Genomic DNA, 22,672 nt, shown 5'->3' with positions numbered 1-22,672 from the left:
TCGTAATCATTTTGTATTCGGTGTTTTAAGGACTGCCACAATATCACGTAGCAGGCAGTGTGCAGAGAGGTTCTGTGAATACTGACGATGCTGACAGTTGGTGAAAAAAGCATGGCTTATAGCCTATAATCAATCCGTACGTACCAAACAATATTGTCAATGCCGATGAAACTGCATTGTTTGTTTAATTAATGAACGTAAGTTTTCGTGGCTCATTGTATTAACATAAAGAAATAAATGAACTGGATTAAAGCCACTATATATATATATATTAATAATAAAGCCAAGCTTTCAGCCAAATTGCATTGGCCTTCATCAGGGCATGTGAAGTTTTGCCTCTGACAGTGAGCAAAGAAATTATCTGAAGGAACATGGAAGTCATGCCCGTACTATCCACAGCCTACCCCACTAACTGGACTCAAGGATCGTGGCGCTGTGCTGTGGTGGTTGGGAGGGAAGTTACTGATGCACCGCCCTCTGTCGACAGTTTGAGTGCGTCCCGCTGTGCCATGGTGGTGTTATGTATGTATTTCTGCAGTACAGGTCTCCGTGTATTTGATAACTTGAAGCCGTCTTCCCTGTTGATGTTATTTGGGCACAGCTCTATCTCTATGGCTTCCCTCACAAGACGAGCATAGAAGTCTTTTACAGGCGCGATGACCTTCGCCTGGTCAAAGAGGATTTCATGGTCTGTACTGTAGAAATGTTCTGCTATGGCAGACTGGCTTATAGCGTTCTCCATGGAGGATTAAAGAGCGACATTCTTTACCGATCTGATGTGCTCTTTCACTCTGGTGCTAACAAGCCTTTTTGTCATACCAACATATGAACAACCACAACCACATGGAATTTCATATACGCCCGGTGTTTCAAGACGTGGCTTCTCTTTGACTGGTCGAAACAGGGATTTGAGCTTCCGGTCTGCGGTGAAAACTGGAATTATATTGTACTTCTTAAGAATGCGCCCTATTCTGTCAGTTATACCTGCCACGTAAGGAAGGAATACCAGAGTGAAAGAGCACATCAGATCGGTAAAGAATGTCGCTCTTTCGTCCTCCACGGAGAACACTATAAGCCAGTCTGCCATGGCAGAACATTTCTACAGTACAGACCATGAAATCCTCTTTGACCAGGCGAAGGTCATCGCGCCTGTAAAAGACTTCTATGCTCGTCTTGTGAGGGAAGCCATAGAGATAGAGCTGCGCCCCAATAACATCAACAGGGAAGACGGCTTCAAGTTATCAAATACGTGGAGACCTGTACTGCAGAAATACATGCATAACACCACCATGGCACAGTGGGACGCACTCAAACTGTTGACAGAGGGCGGTGCATCAGTAACTTCCCTCCCAACCACCACAGCACAGCGCCACGATCCTTGAGTCCAGTTAGTGGGGTAGGCCGTGGATAGTACGGGCATGACCTCCATGTTCCTTCAGATAATTTCTTTGCTCACTGTCGGAGGCAAAACTTCACATGCCCTGATGAAGGCCAATGCAATTTGGCTGAAAGCTTGGCTTTATTATTAATAAATATATATATATATATAGTGGCTTTAATCCAGTTCATTTATTTCTTTATGCATTGTTTGATTGTTTGTTTTTGTTTTTTTTAATGCTGAGGCCAAACGGATTTATGGTTTTAAAAGAAAGAATTGCCAGCCAGGAAATGTACTGTGTTGCTATGCAGTGCAAACGGAAGCAAGACACTTCCTTCCCCTGTCATAGGAAAGTTCGAAAAGCCACGATTGATTGAAGGATTGTATTGTATTGAACAGGTGGACTTAAAAATATTGTAATAATATTTGAGACATACGTCAACTTCAATATGGAACCAAAATGAGAATAGTTTCTTGATTGAAGGATGTCAGGCACTTTCCATGCCAGTACAAGGCATCTAAAAATGCAGACAGTACAGTAATCCAAAAGATAAAGCATTTGCACAGGGGAGACGGCAAAATTTTTCCTCGCCTTTGAATCGTGTTTTTCTTTCTTTTGTTGTGTGAGGTTATGTTTGTCATTGTTTTATTCACATGTGTAACGATCACTCACCTATTTTCGGCTACCGTCATCTGGAACTCCATCTATGTTCATATACTCGCCGATACTTCATTCATCTAACCGGCCTTGGACTTTCTCTGCTGCCTCGCCGTGCATCCGTCCTGGTGAACTGCTGACTACACACTGAGTCTCCTCTGGGTTACGTCATCCGCTACGTCAGTGTCCGATATTTCTCGACGTTTTGTGTACTTTTTTCCGGAACTTTCTGCAGCGGTATAAAGGCTTCCCCCACATACTCGGTCTTCAGTCCAGCACTGATTCCGAGTGTGGTTGGAGGGTCGTCTGAGGACTTCCCAGTATTTGCTGGGAAGCTCCACTTCTTTTATTTGCTGTATTAGGTGAGCAACAGAGTATTTATTTTATAATTACCACTATTATTCTTCTCCTATGGATTTTGGAGTTATCTTCATTTCTGTGGCCGGTTTTCTTGTAAGCCTGATATGAGTGATATTGTTCCTTAACAAATGAACATCGAGTAATATGCAATTTCAAGAGTTGGTGAGTGATTGAACTTGTGGCCTGGACGGTACAACTTATCACATAAAACTTTTCTCGCATTTGGCAATGTTTATACTCAGGCGACTCCCATTATTGTGATCCCCGTCCTTGGTCCTTCCTGTGCCTTTCTTCTCCCTTTGTTTACTTTTTTGGAAATCTGTGTCCATATTCTTCGAGGCTTATAGGTTACCATGTTCATTTGATTAGTCACATATTATAACTTGTAAATGGTCTAGGGATTCTATTCTAATGTACGTCATTCACGATGAGTGTTTTCTTTTGTGTGTCAGGTTACAAAATTTTGAGTTGTAAAATTTAAAATTGATTCCCTTTGTAGAAACAATATACTGTTTTGATTAACATTTTTTCTTCTTATTATTACATCCACTAACCTCCCATTGGTCCCAGCTCTTTTCTCCTTGAACGTCTTGTCAAAGAATCTTAATCAACCAATACGTTGTTGCTATAAATCATCACAAAATGGTAGCAGAGTAACTCACCTGATTTATTTACTGTTATCTTTTTTCAATTTTTCTCCTTTTTTTACTCTTTGTTACTGTGCTCTCTTTTTCAACATGGCAACTTTTTCCGATAATTTTCCGTTAAATTCTTCTGATAATTCTTTATATTTACCCCCGATTTCCCGGTCTCTACCTAATCCACCTTGTGCGGATTTAATTACTTTTGATGACACTTCGCCCTCAGAACCTTCATCCACCATTTGTTCGTCTTCGCATTCTAACACTTCAGACTTATTTGATCAAGACCTAAAACTTCCAAGTACCACTTATCATTTACATCCTGAATCTTCTAGGCCACTCACCTCATCGCCTATTTCTCCAAATCCACTCATTTCCACATTAAATTTAGAGATTATTAAACAGTCATTAACACAAGTGCCTCCTTTAACTGATACAAATCCTCGAAATTTAACTATATGGCTATTTTTTGTCCGTAAATTTCTTAAAATTAACTTTGCCCCATTTTCTCAACTCATTAGTTTGTTAACGTCTAAAACTACTGGCCATTTAACGAATTTTTGGCTTGAAAATATGGCACATTTTCAGGATTGGGCTCTATTTCGCACGTCTCCATAATTACTTTCTACCTTATGAGGTACGTCATACATTGAGTTTGGAATCTGTCCGCCATCATCAACGTTCTGACGAACCTATACACGATTATTTAGACTCACTTCTTACTTTTAGTGATGTTCTTAATATCGCTAATAATCCATCGGACTTAATTTCAATTGTTACATTTTATGCTGTGCCTTCTTTCCGACAACTTCTTCAGATACATTCTCCCCCTACCTCTTTGCTACAATTGTATACCGCAGCACAAGCTCATACGACTTACTCGTATGCAGATATTTCCTACTATGCTCGTGTACCACCACCAGTCTTACCTTCTGCTACTACCTCTCCCCCGGTGTCATTATCATTACCAATATCTCGTTCTGTTACAGTCAGTAAACCTATTATTTGTTACCGCTGTAGAGGTGCCTCTACCTTGTGCCTCCCCCATCTCGGGAAACGCCCCCAACCCCCGTCCGTAGGCAGTGGACACGTTCAAGGGGCAAATCTGCCTAATCAAAAACATGCTTTTCATCACGACACTTTTACCACTCGGCAACCTTTTCGATCTTCTTACACTAAACCGAGCGTAAAATATGATTCTCACATTTTTTGCTCATTACCCAGAACTTCACATATTGTAGTCTTGCTCCACCTTATTCCTACTATTGCACTTTTAGATTCTGGTTCAACGACTTCGTTAATTAGTTTAGAACTTTTCCAATCTCTTCAGACTATTTTTTCTCATCTTCAACTTTCTCAGTCTTCCCTTCGTTGTACTTCTGCATCAAATAATCTACTTCAGACCCTCGGCCAAGTCAAGCTCAACTTAAAAATTCAACATTTTTCGTGGACCTATTCTTTTAATGTTGTAGAAAATTTATCATATCCATTAATTCTAGGATATGATTTTTTTCGTCATACTGGTTTGGTACTTGATTCCTTTTCTTCCTCTATTCGTTTCACCTTTTCGGATATTAGGATTCCATTAGTGAATTGTTCCGATTTCCCTCTTTCACATCTTCCTTCGGTTCGTAAGGACTATGTGTATTGTAATCGTTCTCAATCTGCCCAACTTGATCATTTGTTAGTTGAATTTTCTGATGTTGTAACCTCTAAACTTGGAACCGTTTCCAATTTTCAAGCTCATATTGATCTCACTGATACCACGCCTGTTCGATCTCCCCCGTATCATTTGAGTCTGCCCAGAATGAAAATTCTTAATCAACTTGTAGAGAAAATGCTGGTTGACAATATCATCGTACCTTCCACTTTGGACTATGCCTCTCCTGCGTTCATTGTTGATAAACCTGATGGGTCCTTTCGTTTTGAAGTTGATTTTCGTAACATTAATTCTAAGATCCTCTACGATGCTTACCCCATGCCTAAAGTTCAAACTGCGTTTCAACATTTTTCCAATGCACAGTATTTTTCCCTTTTAGATTTCAATTCGGCCTATAATCAAATACCCTTAGATGATAGTAGCTCTAAGTATACTGCCTTTATTACTCCTACCGGGCTGTATCAATTCACTAAAGTACCTTTCAGATTAAACCTTGGCTCACAAATCATGCAAAGATTTGTTGACAATCTTTTTTCTGATATAAAATATCAGTATCTATTTCCATATGTAGATGATCTTTTGATTTATAGTCCTCATTTTGACACTCATATTAAACATCTTTGTGAAGTACTCTCTCGTTTGCGTTCCGTTAATCTTACCGTCAATCCTTCTAAAATTATTTTAGCTCAGACTTCCATTAAATTTTTGGGCCATATTCTGTCCAATAATGGCATTTCTGTTGATCCGGATCAGGTTTCTGCAGTTGATCGTATTCCTCCACCGAAAAATTTGAAGCACTTGCGAACATTCTTAGGTATGGTTGGTTTTTATAGTAAATTTATCCCTCACTATTCTCACATATCTGAGCCACTTAATTTAGTTAAACGAAAAGGCATGAAATTTCACTGGGGAGAACAGCAACAAACTGCATTTCTTTCTCTCAAATCTGCCTTAACCAAAGCCCCTGTTCTTCAAATACCTGACTTTGATTTACCCTTTGAAGTTTTTACGGACGCCTCTGACGTTGCTGTTGGAGGAGTCTTAAATCAAAACCGAGACGGTAAACTTCTTCCTATTGCTTATTTTAGTCGCTTGCTTTCGCCTACTGAACGTAGGTATTCTGTTTATGAAAGGGAAGCATTAGCGTTAATCCTCACTATTGAGCATTTTTCGGAATACCTTGACCATCGGCAATTTCTTGTTCAAACAGATAATCAGGCCTTATCCTGGCTACTGAACAATGCCCCTAAAATAGGCAGGACCGGTCGATGGCTGCTCCGCCTTTCTCGTTTTAAGTTTTCTGTAAAATTCGTTTCAGGTTATCAAAATTCAGTCGCTGATGCTCTTTCTCGCCTTTTTGACCAATCTCCCTCTTCAACTTTAGATCAACTTCCTTCTTATGAAATCAATGCGATTTCTTCTCTTATTGATTTTCCATTATCTTTTGACTCTTGTCATCAGCATCAATCTACCGATTCTTACTGTAAAGATATTAAGATTTCTCTCTCTGCTACTAACTATGATGGACCTTTTCGGATCCATAATGAATTGCAGGTTTTTAAACCAACTCCTAAATCAACCCCTAGAGTAGTCATTCCTTCCCCTTTATGTTCGATGCTGTTTCAGTATTATCATGGGTCTCCTACAGGGGGACACTTTGGGCGCGCTAAAACTTATTCTCGGTTGGCATCTCAATTCTTTTGGCCCAATATGTGTAAGGATGTCTTCACTTGGGTTAAATCTTGTACTTTATGCCAAAAACACAAACCTCAGAACGCATTGTCCTTTGGTGCTCATTCCGCCACACCTTCTACTTATCCCGCTGAGAGGTATTATATTGATGTTGTCGGACCTATCACTAAATCTTCCCACGGCAATGCATATATTTTTACTCTGCTTGATGGTTTCTCTAAATTTTTGATTTTGCGTCCGTTGCGTACGCTTTCTGCTCAGACTATTATTCGGCTTTTGAATGACCAAATTTTCCTTATTATTGGTCTACCGAAATACCTAGTTTCAGATAACGCTACCATTTTTACCTCACAATCCTTTTACAACTTTTGCTTTATGAATGGTATTAACAAGGTCTTTACCTCCCCCTACCATCCTCAAGCCAATCTTGTCGAACGATATCATAGAAATTTGAAAGTTCTATTGTCCATTTTTCATTCCGAAGATCAACGCCATTGGGATTCTGAATTACCTGCCTTTGCGCTAGCACTTAATTCTGCCATCAATAACTCCACCTCTTTTTCCCCGGCGAAATTGTTTTTGGGTAGAGATTTGCAAACTCCTTTAGATTTAACATGGGATCTACCTTCTTTGCTCCTTTGCCCCCCTAATCAAGTCACTCAAGTGGAGTGGAAAAGGGCCTTAACTAAATTGCACCAGGCACGGGAGGTCCATCGACGGGTTCACGACCGTGGGCACCGTCCATCAAAATTTAAACTTTTAGATAAAGTACTGTTAAATAACCATCCTCAAAGTTCCGCAAGTGATCATGTATCTGCTAAACTTTGCCCTCGTTGGACAGGCCCTTTTTCAATCATTCGCTTCTCTACTCCGGTTTCTGTATTATTACAGGATGCAAATGATCCTTCCATTGTTAAAAAGGCCCATGTTTCGCAGTTGAAACAGTATTTTCAGTAATTTCTTTCTTTTTCTTTTCTCTTTTGCTCTACCCAGTGACCCTTCAACCCCACCTGGGTCAACTGGACTCTCCCATCTTGGTGAACATTAGGGAATGTTCCCCTTCTTTTGTTTTAATTTTTTATATATTATGTAAAACAAAAAAAATTACCCTAGACCATATTGTGTTTGTTTATTGTAATTTTTTAATACCCCCCTCCCTTCCTTGTGCCTTTATTATTTGTTTATTTAAACTTTGTTTCTTGCCGAGTCTGCTTTTGTTCCAGCTCCTCTTTTTCTTCCTTCCTCTTCGCCCATCGCCATTCGTCGGGTCCATCTTGACTTCCGGAATCCTTCGGATTCCTGGCCGGTGGGGGAATATGTAACGATCACTCACCTATTTTCAGCTACCGTCATCTGGAACTCCATCTATGTTCATATACTCGCCGATACTTCATTCATCTAACCGGCCTTGGACTTTCTCTGCTGCCTCGCCGTGCATCCGTCCTGGTGAACTGCTGACTACACACTGAGTCTCCTCTGGGTTACGTCATCCGCTACGTCAGTGTCCGATATTTCTCGACGTTTTGTGTACTTTTTTCCGGAACTTTCTGCAGCGGTATAAAGGCTTCCCCCACATACTCGGTCTTCAGTCCAGCACTGATTCCGAGTGTGGTTGGAGGGTCGTCTGAGGATTTCCCAGTATTTGCTGGGAAGCTCCACTTCTTTTATTTGCTGTATTGGGTGAGCAACAGAGTATTTATTTTATAATTACCACTATTATTCTTCTCCTATGGATTTTGGAGTTATCTTCATTTCTGTGGCCGGTTTTCTTGTAAGCCTGATATGAGTGATATTGTTCCTTAACAAATGAACATCGAGTAATATGCAATTTCAAGAGTTGGTGAGTGATTGAACTTGTGGCCTGGACGGTACAACTTATCACATAAAACTGTTCTCGCATTTGGCAATGTTTATACTCAGGCGACTCCCATTATTGTGATCCCCGTCCTTGGTCCTTCCCGTGCCTTTCTTCTCCCTTTGTTTACTTTTTTGGAAATCTGTGTCCATATTCTTCGAGGCTTATAGGTTACCATGTTCATTTGATTAGTCATATATTATAACTTGTAAATGGTCTAGGGATTCTATTCTAATGTACGTCATTCACGATGAGTGTTTTCTTTTGTGTGTCAGGTTACAAAATTTTGAGTTGTAAAATTTAAAATTGATTCCCTTTGTAGAAACAATATACTGTTTTGATTAACATTTTTTCTTCTTATTATTACATCCACTAACCTCCCATTGGTCCCAGCTCTTTTCTCCTTGAACGTCTTGTCAAAGAATCTTAATCAACCAATACGTTGTTGCTATAAATCGTCACACATGCATTATTTGAATAATGTAAATACACCTTTTTGGATAGATTTCTGAAATAGTGCTTTCCATGGCATTTGAAAAGTTTAAACTGAGAAGGAGATTGCATGCATTAATGGGTCTTAGAAGTGACATGACGGGAAATCGTACAAGTATAGTCACTGTACTGTTGTTGTAATGTGGGCGGAAGCAAGAGACTTTCTCCCCTCATCATAAGAAAGTTCGATAAGCCCCAATGTTTTAAGGGCATCAGGTACTTTCCGTGCAAGCACAAGGCATCTCAAATGCATACAGTACAGTAATCCAATGAATAAAGCACTTGCACAGGGGAGCCAGTATAGATTTCTCCTCATTGAATCATGTTTTTTCTTTCTTTTGATTTCATTGCGTGAACTTTTGTTTGCCGGTGAGTTACCCAAGTGCATTATTTGAATACTATAAATGCATTGTTGGATACATTTTGGAATTTTTTTTTTTTTTCATGGCATTTGAGAGCTTTAAACTGTGAATCATGGTTAATTACATGCAGTTAACGGGTCTTAGAATATATTGTGATGCCGCAAGGGTTGGCATTTCTGAAGTACGTGTTGGCAGTTAATTCGAAATCACGTAATTCAAAGTCCGATTTTTGCGTCCCAACGACTTTGAATTAACGAGGTTTTACTGTATACCAAATTTCATCAAAATTGGCGGTGAGAAAGCTGAGTAATTGAAGGTAGAAGCTAATCAAATTCGAAACCACACTGCCCAGCCTACGGATATAACAGGAGCTCGTTGGGCTAGCATAAGTCAGTATCTGCGTGTACTCCCAGCTGCCACGGTGTGCGGGTCAACTGTGGATATCTATTCGAGGCTGTTACTCTATCCGGCAGATTGCCGATGATAGTTGTGTTAAACAGTACACGTGTTTGTGTCTAAATTTCTAAGTGTCAGAAGTGAAAACTTTGGACTCTAATTTTGTGTGAGGTAGGAGGTGACTGACTATCTTGAGTAGTCAATAAACTTGTGTGTTGAACTGGAAAAGCTCGAGTAATTAACATTCTTTCTTCAAGCGAATAATCGTGGATTGTAATTCACTTTCATAAGACTGTGCCTTAGTAACAGTGTTTCCGTAAAAACTGTGCTTTAATTTTTTTTCGTAAGACTGTGCCTTAGTGTCAGAAAAGGTTGAGATTTTGTGAACTATGATATTTCATTAATTTGAGTTATGTCATATAAATAATGCACAGTAGTTTTCCACCTATTCAATACTAAGTTGTATTTACAATATTTACATTACATGGGACTAGTTTCAACCCTACTCGGGGTCATCATCAGCCATATTAAAACATACACAATATTTGGCGAAATCCTAAAACATGTTTTCTAGCAGTAAGAGTCTTATGAAATAATAATTTTACAATATGAAGTGTGGTTGAAATGTTGCAAATGAAAATAAAATATTATGTGTGATGTAGGTGAGTAATAATTAATGCAAGTACATTATACATGCTTAGAATTCTGGAACAAAAGTACAAATAAGGTGCTCTGTGTTGTTAAAATTTATAGACTCATGGAATTCAGTAGGTCCTGGTGATACATAATGGTTGTGGACCGAGTGCTATGGCGATAAGAATGAGCACAATGTAAACTGACACATATATAAAAATATACAAGTATGTACAATGTCTGAGTAATAAAATGTGTAGTTGATACTCTCTAGAAGAAGAGTCGACTATACACTGTATCAGCTTAAGCGGAGAATTTGGCAATTGGTGTATTAAGTAACTAAGCCGTGTTGATGGGCTGCATGGTTGATTGTTGGCAGAATGTGAAGTTTTTTTGAATTCTTGTTGAGAAGAAAGTAGACACTGCGCGTGGTGGTATACCAAAGGGATTTGATCTACCTCGCAAAACCTGGACAACCCCCAATCGTATCAGGACAGGCCATGGAAAGTCCACTGACTTCCTCTATAAATGGGGCAAACTTCCCTCCCCGGAATGTAGCTGCGGTGCCCCTAAGCAAACAGTTCGTCATATAGTGGAACAGTGCCCCCTGAGTGCTTATCAGGGTAGCCCAAAAGACTTTCTTGACCGAAATCCTTCTTGTATAGACTATTTACAGAGCTTGATGGTGAAATTGTAACCTACATAGTGTACTGTATATTTAATTTGTGATTGTGTGTTTTTATTTTTAATGTCATACGCTAAATAAATAAATTTCTCCAAGATATTTAAATTGAGTTACTATTTTGATTTTATTACCATTTATGGTAACTTCTTTTAGTTGTGTTGGTTTTTGGGGCATAATTTCTGTTTTTTCAAAGGATATTTTGAGGCCAATTTTATTTGCAATGTTTTGAAGTTCTGATATCTGGGTTTTTGCTTCTTTTATGTCCACTGCTAGTTATGCTAAATCGTCAGCGAAACCCAGGCAATTTGTTTTGATTTTTCGGCCAATCTTTATTTTGGGGAGACATTTCCTAAACCATTCCCTCATTACCATTTCTAGAGCACAATTAAATAATAGTGGTGGGAGCCCATCTCCCTGCTGTAGTCCAGTTATAATTTCAAATGTGTCTGGTGTTTCACTCCTAAACTTCACTTTTGATTTGGTGTTAGTGAGAGTCAATTTTATCATGTTTATTAATTTGGGGTGTAGTCCAAAGCGTCTTAAAATTTTGAACAGAGATTGAACAGAGGGTCCTTTACTCAAAATAATGGAAAGTTACTACATACACATAGACCAATATTTTAATGCCAATTACAGTCTTAATGAAATCTCAGAGAAACCCAACATACTTTAAGATTTATTTATCACTTTTCTCAGAAACAATAATTCAACCAACCAGAATGCAGGACATCGCCGACGCAGTCATCGAGGGACGACGTATCTTCCAACCACGGCTTGGACTTTCTAAAATCCTACACATCTGTAAAAGGTGATATACTTTATCTAACTTGAATAAACCAGAAGTTTAATTTTAAAAGAACTTATTCAAATACCCTTCTCTCTGTAGTTCGTAGCATGGACTGTACATGTCCTGGCGTCAACCCATGCTCTCCGCTGCAGTTAAAGTACGGGCGTTCCGGTTACAGAGAGAGCGGGTAGAGTAAAAGTGGCCCCCAAAGGTGTGGGGCTCGATTAACTAGGAAAACAGTGATATTTTAAATTTGATCTCCATTTTCTAAAAACAGACCTTAAAAATAATAACTTCTAAAAATTTGAGACAGCTCACAGGGACTTAATAAAATTAGGACTTGTAGTACAGAACATTAGAATCTAATGGCACAGTATTCAAACTTTTATACACAGTGTATTATAAAAGTGTTTGATATTTTGTGTTGGTGAATTTTGAACTTACTTTACCATTGGACAATAATGGTGAACTTAAATCATAATTGAATGATTGTGTTTTCTGCCTTTTGTGAAAGTAACAAAATGAATATGGAGAAGATATTAGCTGCTATAGAGACTTTAAAAGTCGGTCTAAATGAAAGGATTTCAGAATCTAACGCTAATTTAGAGCGTAGCATTGCAGAATCAAATGCTATCTCAGAAAGTCGTATTAAGGCAACAAATACTAACTTAGAAACTCAACTTAGAGAATCCAATGCTAACTTAGCAACTCGACTTAGAGAGTCAAATGCTAACTTAGAAAGCCGTATTAATGCAACTAATACTGACATGAATCAACTTAGCGTTAACTTAGAAACTCGTATCGCTGAATCAAATCAGGCCACTAATGCTAGCACTGTATTACGACAATGAATGCTAATATAACTCAGCTTAGGAAAGCTAATGAAGCTACAGTAATATTATGCAATTAACGGAATCTGTTGATAAAAAATTTGCAGAAGTTAACCGTAATCTAGCATGCAGGCTCAATAGTGCGGGTGCCGAAATTGAGAAACGGTTTGAAGAGACTAATAAAAAAATGGATTCTAAGTTCAGAGAAATTAATGAAAGATTGACACGTGACTTAGAAGCCATGAGAGAGGAAATCAAATCGCAAGTAGCTGAGGTCTTAAAAACTGCTTTCCCTACTTCTCAGAATGTTATCAACGAAGTAGAAAATCTAAAAGGAGAATATAAGGAGTCCCATGCACAGTTGCCGCTCACACAAGCCAAAATGACTTCTATACAAAACAACCTCCATGAATCTGTCAAAAATAACTTTAGAAAATAGGAAATGAAATTAATTTATTAAAAACTCAGCAAGAGGAGGCGATAAACATTTCAAAACACAATTAGATAATGCTCCTCACACCCAGATTACTTTCATAGGTCGCGATGTAGCAGACTGATTTAGAATAATAATAATAATAATAATAATAATAATAATAATAATAATAATAATAATAATAATAATGTTATTTGTTTTACGTCCCACTAACTACTCTTTTACGGTTTTCGGAGACGCCGAGGTGCCGGAATTTAGTCCCGCATGAGTTCTTTTATGTGCCAGCAAATCTACCGACACGAGGCTGACGTATTACAAGTTGTCCATTTCATGACCGTATCGATGTTTAATCAAGAAGTAAGTATAAATAACCACCTAATCGATACTTTATTACTGCCTCAGGCACAATTGAATATAATTAAAACTTACAGGACATGTTTTGACCACTTAGTGGTCCTCTTCAGCTGTTTAAATAAAGAATTGAGAAGAAAAAACATTATGACAATAAGCACAAATAAAAGTTCTTTGGAGACTTCTTTGATAAAAATGGAGGTCATCAGAATAGGACCTTGCCTCTTGTTCTTGTTTGGAAAAGATGTTTATTCTGCGCTGTCTAGAGGGTCTGTCTTTGAGCGCGACCTGGTGAAGTAACGATGTGATACAGTCTGACAATTCATGGTAAGCTCTGGTGAGAAGGGAAGTAGAGTTTTATCGTCATCTAAAATAACACGTGAGGGAGATTGGGCTTCTGCGATGTCGTGTTTGATTATATCTCTTGTTCGTCTAGTCTGTTTCATGTCTACCCATTCTAAGTATTTGCTAATATTCTCGTATAAGATGTTTTTATGCTCGTTGTTTTCGTTGAGATTCTCTTCACCGTTTTCCAATTTATCAAGAACGATGTGGATGTTTTCCAGGTTGTTCATAAGATTACCTTTATTTATCATACACATAATTTGAAGGTCCTGTTTTATATTGGTGAATTTGTGGTTGGACTCTTTCATATGGGATCCCATGGCAGAGAATCTTTTGTATTTTTCAGCATTGAAGTGTTCTTGATATCTAATTAAGAAGTTCCTTCCAGATTGTCCCACGTAAGTTTTTTTTACATTGAGCACAAGTCAGCTTATAAATACCCGATTCCTGGAAGTCGTCATCTTTAAGTTTATTAGCTTTATTGTGACTAAAGAATCTATGTTTCGTGTTGTTGTTTGTAGAGAAGGCTACTTTGGTATTGTGTTTCTTGAATAAGTTGGTGATTTCGTAAAGCTTTGGGTTATTAAAGGTGAATTTTACATATCCTTTTTCTTTTTCTGAGCACCTCCAAATACCACCGGACTGAGCCAGGATCGAACCTGCCAAGGACTGATTTAGAGAAAGAAGTAAAAGAAGTTGAGGATTCCATACAAGGGAAAGTTAAAACCATAAAACTTGAACTCCAAAGAAATATGGAATCTCTCAACAAGGTCTCTCAAATAAAACCAGATGTCTTATCATCTAGTTTCCAAACTATTAGTGGAGAAACCCTCAACGTTTCTACAGCTTTTAAGATAATTAAAGAAAAACTGGCCAAATTTTCAGGGAAAGAGAAGTACATGGCTAAAGAATTTCTCCTCAATCTTGAGGAATATTTTCAGGAAAACAGCATCAAACCAGATCGTCAATTGCACATAGCGTCCAGATTGTTAGAAGGAAGGGTGTTAATGTGGTATAATACTTTTAACCTCCTCGGGCCCACGGTCCAAGCAAAAATGTTTTGAATACAAATTTTAGAATTTTGGGATGCTAGAAATATCAGTTTTACAAAAAAAATACGACACTGAATTTGAAATTATTTACTGCCCCAATACTATGTAATCTATAGGTTACAGTGGGTCTTAATGTTTGTGATGGAAAAGTATGGGATATTTTCTTTGTACAATGTTGGGTACTTTAAAATGCACTAAAGTTAAACATCAGTTCTCTATATTAAAATACCTCAAAATAAATGAAGAAAAATAAACTTTCATACAAATTTATTACAAATTTAGGTTGAATGAGTCAACACACCAGAAGTACACAAGTCAAATACAACAAATCATGACAAAGAAAACTTTGTAGCAGTTCCAATTTGCATTCATACACAGAAACACCTTACAAGTGGAATATATGACCCTACATTTAGGACTGTCACACCCTGGCAGACGGCTGAGGGAAGGTTTCACATTTACCGGGATTTCTGGCAGATGATCAGCATTCTTTTTGCGGAGGCTGTCATGAGGCAGAGATGTTGTTGCCTTCCTTTTTTTGGGGAACATTCCAAATGTGGTTCTGTTTGTGCCATCTTTCTCTTCCATCTCAACTTGTGACTGTGAGTTCATTAGCGAGTGAGCCACCTCTACATGAAAAGCCAAAAAGTCAAGCTTCTCCCTCTTGGGCATGTTTTCTGCAGCTTCAGCTCGTCTATGTTCTATCCACGAAGCAGCCAGAACAAAATCAATCAGGTGGAATATCAATCGTATGGTCCATTTTTTGGTACGAGCCAGAATTCGATACATTGCTATAACTCTATCTAAAAAATCCACTACTCCCATATTTTCATTGTATGAGAGGACAATCTGAGGGCAATTTACAAAAATATATTCTTTTGTTTTCCTGCACCAGCGACGACACTGACTCAATGGCTCAGCCCCTACTTCACTGGAAGCTAAAATGACAGGCTTGTTGTCATACCATTTAACAATGGCTACTTGACCGTCATCTCTCAGTAACACATCATGGGCTCCTCTTCCTGCCCTTCTCATTGCAGAATCAGTCCAAAGCTCATCAGTCGGTACCCTGGTTTTTTTTTTTTGCAAAGTTCCTGTGCCTTGTAATTCACACTCAGAATGGAGAATATCCAACAGATGAACTAAAGTGAAAAATCTGTCCATGTATACTGCCGAGCCAGGTGCTAGAGATCTACATAATCAAATTACCACTTGATATCCAGATTGTCAAATGCAGCATCATTCACAATACTATCTCCCTTCCCTTCATACAAAAAAAAGTCAACTGGAGCAGCATAGACAAAAAATTTTCAGGCCACATGGATTTGGCTTTCCTCTGACAAACACATAACTACCTGCCCCCAGAATGGTACTATTTGTTCATCAATGGAATGTTTGTTACTTCGTGGGTTATCTAGGCAATATTTTTGATCAGTGGTTTCAACTTCCAATACTTGTCACTCAATTTTTCATTTGCACTTTGCACTTCTGTGTCATTTACATGTTTCAGGTTGTTCCTTATCTTGAAACGAGCTCAACAGCTGTAGTTGCTTAAGTGCGGCCAGTGTTCAGTAATCAGAAGATAATGGGTTCGAGCCCCACTGTCGGCAGCCCTGAAGATGGTTTTCCGTGGTTTCCCATTTTCACACTAGGCAAATGCTGGGGCCGTACCTTAATTAAGGCCACAGCCGCTTCCTTCCAACTCCTAGGCCTTTCCTATCGCATCGTCGCCATAAGACCTATCTGTGTCGGTGCAGAGCAAGAAAAAGAGAAGAAACAAAAAGACTGAGATGAATCCTGAAACCACAGGTAGCAGGTACCAAAAAAAAAAAAAAAAAAAAAAAAAAAACTCCAATGAAGCAATAAGGAGATCCGAAAATCCAGATGTAGTTGTAATAAATTAATTGATGAAGCACAAGAGAAGACTAAAATTTCGATCATACCTGTTGCCCAGGTTAAGGTGAAAGGAACTGCTCCAGATTAGGCCATCAAATGTAGATTCCAAGCATTTGTTAAACTGGAGATTGGAGGTGCCAAATTTCAACATGAGTTCCTAATCTTGAACCAGATGAAGTTCAACAATGATCCACATTCGAAACAAATGAACATCCGAACACTTTCCCATCAACATCATTCTGTTAACACTTGTTTCAGCTGAGCTGAGTTCTAGAAGATTCCTCAAGTGCTGGTATTTTAGTGTTTCACCTGGTCTTCTCTGAGGAGCAGTCTTCAGATTGGAGGAAAGCTGAGAGCTTGCACAGGACATGTGATTGTGATGAGATTTTTTTTCAAATCTTTACTTGTCTTGCATTGAATTTTATGCTTGCTTCATAAATTTTATCTATATTCATCCCTTGTCTTAACTTTGATTTTGACTGATGATGGTCTCTGGTAAGACCAAAACTAGTTTCAACCAATATATGTAACTCTTTTAAGGTTACAACAAATAGTATTGAATAGGTGGAAACTTTTAGCTTTTGTTTTATACAACTTGGTTATAGCGATTAGCGAGGTAGAAACAGAACAGTTTAAGAAGCAGTGGTCGTAACATAGTGTTTTGTCAAAGAAGCTACATTCCAAAACAGTTTTGATACTGAAACAGTTTCAAAATAGCTGTTGCATTTTTTCTCTCCCGTCTCTACTGCATAGCCAACTTCCTGTATATAAGGTGCTATCTCCTCTACAACAGCCAGAATTCCACTTTCAACTGAACAGGCAGATCCAGCTCTTTGGCTGAATGGTCAGCATCATGGCCTTCGGTTAAAAGGGTCCTGGGTTAAATCACCGGTAAAGCTGGGGATTTTAGCCACGTCTTGTTAATACCTCTCGTTGGGAAACTGGGTATTTGGGTTTGTTTCCATACATACCTCTTCATATACAACCACCAAAGAAATATGCAAGAGCGAAAAGATCCCACCACATAGAGTTTGTGTCAGGAAAGAAATCTGGTAATAAAACAGGGCTAAGTCGTCATCATCATATTAAACAGATATGAGTTATCGGTCTCCCAAGTTTCTTTTCTCTACTGCAGAAGATTACGAACTCGTAAGCTGCTTTGGTAATTCATATCCTCCCAGGAGGAAGAAAGGTAGACACAACCAAACGACTAGATCTTCTAGCTCTTGCTGAATGAAGGTTGTAATTTAGGAGCATTGCCATTTTTGAGAAAGTGAGAACCAATAAAGCTTCGAGCCAAGTGCTGTATGTAGCAGCATTTCTTCTCTAAAGATGTCAGAGCATCATACTGAACAAATGCCACTAGCATATTCAGCTAGTCAATCTGTTAGGTATATCCTGTAATCTCTCACAACTGTGCCAGCCACTATATCTCAAGCGAGATTGTTGTAGACATATCCTAAAGGTAGCATAGAAAACTGGAGTAACTCAGTAGGAAGCAGCCCATACCAAAAGGGTGGCATTTAACTCCTTTGCAAACAGATTCTCGGGCTACATTTCCTGAGAGTTAAAAAGCTACAGCCTAAGAGATGTCATATACATAAAAATGGGCCACAGTGTACATCAGTTAACCGTTCAATGGTAAAAATTCAAGATATGACATATGTACTTTTAATAAATGTCAACAAAATGAAATCTGAATTTGACAAATATAAATGATTAAACAAAATGACTCTGCAACTTACTTTGCTTTACTGTCTGCTCCCTCTTCAGCAGGCCGCTTGCTGCCAGTCTTCAACTCCCTGAGCAGTGCAAGAGTCGTCACATCCGCATTCTTGTAGTGGTCAAAGGTAACAGACACTTCTTCCCCATCCTCAGTTATGTCCTCAATAGTGGCCTCATAATACCTGAAAACAAAGAATTCCTTAACAAGCGGTGAATAGATTCTCTGGAATTGAGCCAAATCAGGTTTACTAAAAGATATGTTGGGTGAACTCAATAGTTCTTATATACAGGGACCAAAGAATCTATAGTTAAATTTCATATTTAACAGGATAAAAATAAGCATTAAGGAAGCCATTAGCAAATGGAAAATTGGAGTAGCATTTAGTCCATTCGTAGATAACTGAAGGCTGAACTCTGAAGTGCAAGACAATACTTAATCAAACTTTACATAACAGAATAAGAACTTACTGTCCATCTTCACTCCAGACAGCTAAGCAACGGTCTCCAACTTTCCAGTCTTTTTTTACTGGTGGTACATGCTCAGTAACATCTGGGAGGTCAGCAGCTAGAAGTGATGCTGTGAAACCAGGATCAGCAGTCGAACCTGTAACATATGAAAGAATTAAGCCCTACAGTATATCTTGATAGAAGAATGAATTGAGATGATACCTGTAAAACTGTAGCATTTTCAAAAGTAACATTGTACTTGTGACATACGTCAATTAGCCTAGCTGCCTACTTACCACCACAATGATATATATGCGTTGTTATTTCTGGCTCACTAAAGTGAGAAATTATATTCCACATGCAGTACAACTGAATGAAATTAAAATTTCTATGATATACTAACAGTTTATATACCGTTCCTTCAAACACCATTCAAATTTTCAACATATTAACTTCAGGATACACTATAAAAAGATCACTTGGAACGAAAACAAAACCATATACCAAAATTCAATGCAGAAGTACCTCTGCATTATGGTATTACTATCCTTACCCTCAATTTAGTGTAGATAATCTTGGTATAATTATCCAGAAGACCTTTTAGTTTTAAGTGAATTTAAACCATACAGCATGACTTTCCATTTCATAATCATTTATATCATATTTTATACACAAACAAAATAAACTCATTATCTGAATACAGTAGATCCCCAGTAGTTTGAGGTTCAAAGTAAATCAAGCCAGACTTACAAGAATGAAACTTTTACAAAATACATTTCTCACCAGCACATTTTTCATTTACAATGTACATACATAAAGAAACCTGCCCCAACACACTACTACAAATTCACAGGTACTTTGAGGCTAATTTTAGAGGAGTTTGCAAACTGTACCTTTGTTCGCCCCATTAATAACAGAGAACACACATCCTTCAGATTTATGACTTGCTGTCAGAAAAATATTATTGCAAACAGTAGCGTGTGCACATACATGTTACTCCTAACCTTGACCAATGTTTCAATCAATGAAGTGATTAGTGAACCTGCTGAAGACTGTGACAATGAAGAAGTGCCCAAAAAGATTGTACCAGTGATGAACAACACCAAGAGTTTGGCAGTGCTAGACACGGCAGTGTGTTACGTCGAGCAGCAAGTGCACTGACACTATACTTCTCAGAATATGGTGCAACATTACTGCTCAAAAATAAGGCTCTATTTTAAAATAAGAGCCTCTGGGCAATTTCTTTCAAATTTACAGTAGTGTTTCTTTCAAACTTGGTAATATTAGTCCATATCTAACACAGCAATATACTGTATTGTTTAACCCTTTTTTAACATTTATTCACACTTTTTTCCCGACAATTTGCTTTACGTCGCACCAGCACAGATAGGTCTTATGGCAGCAATGGGATAGGAAAGGGTTGGGAGTAGGAAGGAAGCAACCGTGGCCTTAATTAAGGTACAGCACACGCATTTGCCTGATGTGAAAATGGGAAACCATGGAAAACCATCTTCCAGGCTGCTAACAGTGTGGATCAAACCCACTATCTCCTGAATGCAAGCTGATAGCTACGTGACCCAAACCGTGCAGCCACTTGCTCAGGATATTCACTCATTGCCTTTTGATTTGTTCTTATTTCCAATCCAAGTATTTTTAATTCAAGGTAGTGTCAGACCGAATTAACTCAAAATTACCAGGGCTCTACTGTAGTTTCATTTTTAAAATTTTACATACAGGATTTAAACCACAGCCAATTGCCTAAGGTGTCTGTGATGATACCACTGAGCTAGGTAAAGATGACATGGGACTCTATTCCTCAAAACACACAGCTTATTGATGAATTAAAATCAGGTAATATGCTGACAGAACAAGCAATTTAGGAAAGAAATGCAAATAAAATTGTGAAGAGATGCTGCACCATGTATAATAATTCTTCTTCTTCTTCTTCGTTTTGCCTCATGACTGAGGCGTCGTGACTATCATAATATTCAGCTCTCTAGCTGATGAACCATACTCCGCCATTCTTCCCTATCTAAAGCTTTCAATGTGGTTACTCTGAGAGAACACTGTAGGGGGCCGTTCACCATGTCAATCCATCGCGTTGGTATTCGTCCTCGTTGTCTGGTTCCCTGGACTTTGCCCTCAACAATCAGCTTTTGTAGACTACCATCTCGGCGCATTATATGTCCAAAGTAGCGTACAATTCGTTGAGAGACCTTACACGATAGACGAACTTTTATCTGAAGTTGGTTCAGGATTGATGTGTTCGTGCGATGAGCTGTCCAAGGAATCCTTAACATTTTCCTCCAGCACCACATTTCAAAGCTTTCTATCCGTTCATGATCACGTTTGAGGATGGTAAAAATGTTAAAAGTTGACTTAGATTGAACAAAGTAATCAGGGCTACAATTTCTTCCATGATATTAGGTTGTGTTAACGTTATAAATATGTTGATGTTTCAACAACTATAAAGCAAATCTTCTCAAGACAAAATTACATGGATTGGTGGGCACCCATACTTTCTTAGCTGTGGGAAGACCAGGTGATGGCTTCTCTCTCAGATTAGTGTCTCCAGGACCTGCACAACGAGACCCAGTGCAGCCATTCTTTTGTCACCTAATAGCAAGTAACAGTTGCCAAACTCTACTAATCTACAGTAGTCCCTCTTCTTTCCTGTTGCAACTGATGACAAGTTTTATTATCTTCACAGCTTCCCAGCAGAGATGTGCATGATACTGGTGGGTAGTAGAATATCTGCTACTCTATTTCAATGTTACGTAGTAGAGGGGACAATTTCTGCCAGGACACTGTATCAAAGGCTTTTTGACAATCAATGAAGCAGATGTATAAAAGTCTCTCCCTACTCAACATTCATTTAGCAAGAATTCCAAGGCTGTCAATTTCATTATGAGCTCTAACATACCTGATCGCGCTTTCCATGCTTTTCTCTGTATCTGAAGCAAGATAACTGATGCATGTGGAATTAAGTTTATTGTACTAAATTTGTCACATCTGATAGCACTTGCTTTCTACAGTATTAACACTAGAACAGCCGAACTTTCCTCATACCTATAAAGGCCGCAGGTGGTCATTTTGACCGCTGCCGCTTACTGACATATCTAGGATCCAGGATCTGGGAAACATGCGAATGTTCAATAATTTATTTTAAAAGAACAGTTAACCATTAGGATGTATTGCATACAGATCAATCCATTGTTAAATATTAATAATTGTTCATATTCTCTCACTTCTAATAGGTAATAATGAAATATTTTGGTGGACTTGCTATTGAATGCCTCTGTGAAAACTTATGATAAAAATAACAGTCTCTATTCGTTTACATGCCTATTTAGGCACTTGACAAGAAATTTATGCAAGTTATAACCTTACACGAACATTTTCCACAGACTACTTTGTTGCTTGAAGAACATGTGTCAGAGGTTTTGTTCTGTTTACAATTGGAGTTCACTCAACATTGTCATCGCTTACGACTGGCACACTGAATCTGAATCTGAGGCTCAGGCTGAAGTGTAGGGAGTTCAATCAACTGGGACCTTGCCTTCACAAAATCAGATCTTAGTTCTTGTATTACTTCAAGAATATAATCACGTCGAGAGATTCTCTGACCCGTAACTTCATTGTAGACTATCCATGAATTTATTGCTGCTAGATCAAGTATGTTGTAAAATACATGTACAGGCCACCTTCGGCATCCAGCTCTAGTGGTGTATTTATGTGCCATTTGATCAGCTACATCCACACCATACTTAGTTCCGTTATAAAACTCAGTAGTACTAGACAGCTTCTTGTTATCTTCACTGACTTGAAGGCTCGGGTATAGAGTGCTTAGCAGTTTAATTGATATACTGTGAGAGTAGTGTGATCTTCCTTCTGAAGTACGACAGTCTCGTACAGATTCATACGTAGTGCTTTGATTGACTCCGGGATTTCCTTCCTCACTCGATTGATTGTTCCAACAACACTAGTTTTCTTC

General features: G+C 38.4%; 1 protein-coding gene across 1 annotated transcript in view; it reads right to left on the bottom strand.

The window, feature by feature from the left end:
- The window catches only part of Spf30 (Splicing factor 30), an 84,631-nt gene that overhangs the window by 47,580 nt on the left and 14,379 nt on the right, over window positions 1–22,672 (bottom strand). The window contains exons 3-4 of the mRNA XM_067152567.2: window positions 18,700–18,835; window positions 18,252–18,413 (exon numbers count right to left, since the gene is read on the bottom strand). Coding sequence (XP_067008668.1) covers window positions 18,252–18,413; window positions 18,700–18,835 — 298 coding nt within the window. The remainder of the gene's footprint in view (window positions 1–18,251; window positions 18,414–18,699; window positions 18,836–22,672) is intronic.

The sequence above is a fragment of the Anabrus simplex genome, chromosome 8 (genome assembly GCF_040414725.1).
Source record: "Anabrus simplex isolate iqAnaSimp1 chromosome 8, ASM4041472v1, whole genome shotgun sequence".
Taxonomy (NCBI): domain Eukaryota; kingdom Metazoa; phylum Arthropoda; class Insecta; order Orthoptera; family Tettigoniidae; genus Anabrus; species Anabrus simplex.
This window is presented reverse-complemented; position numbering and strand designations above follow the sequence as displayed.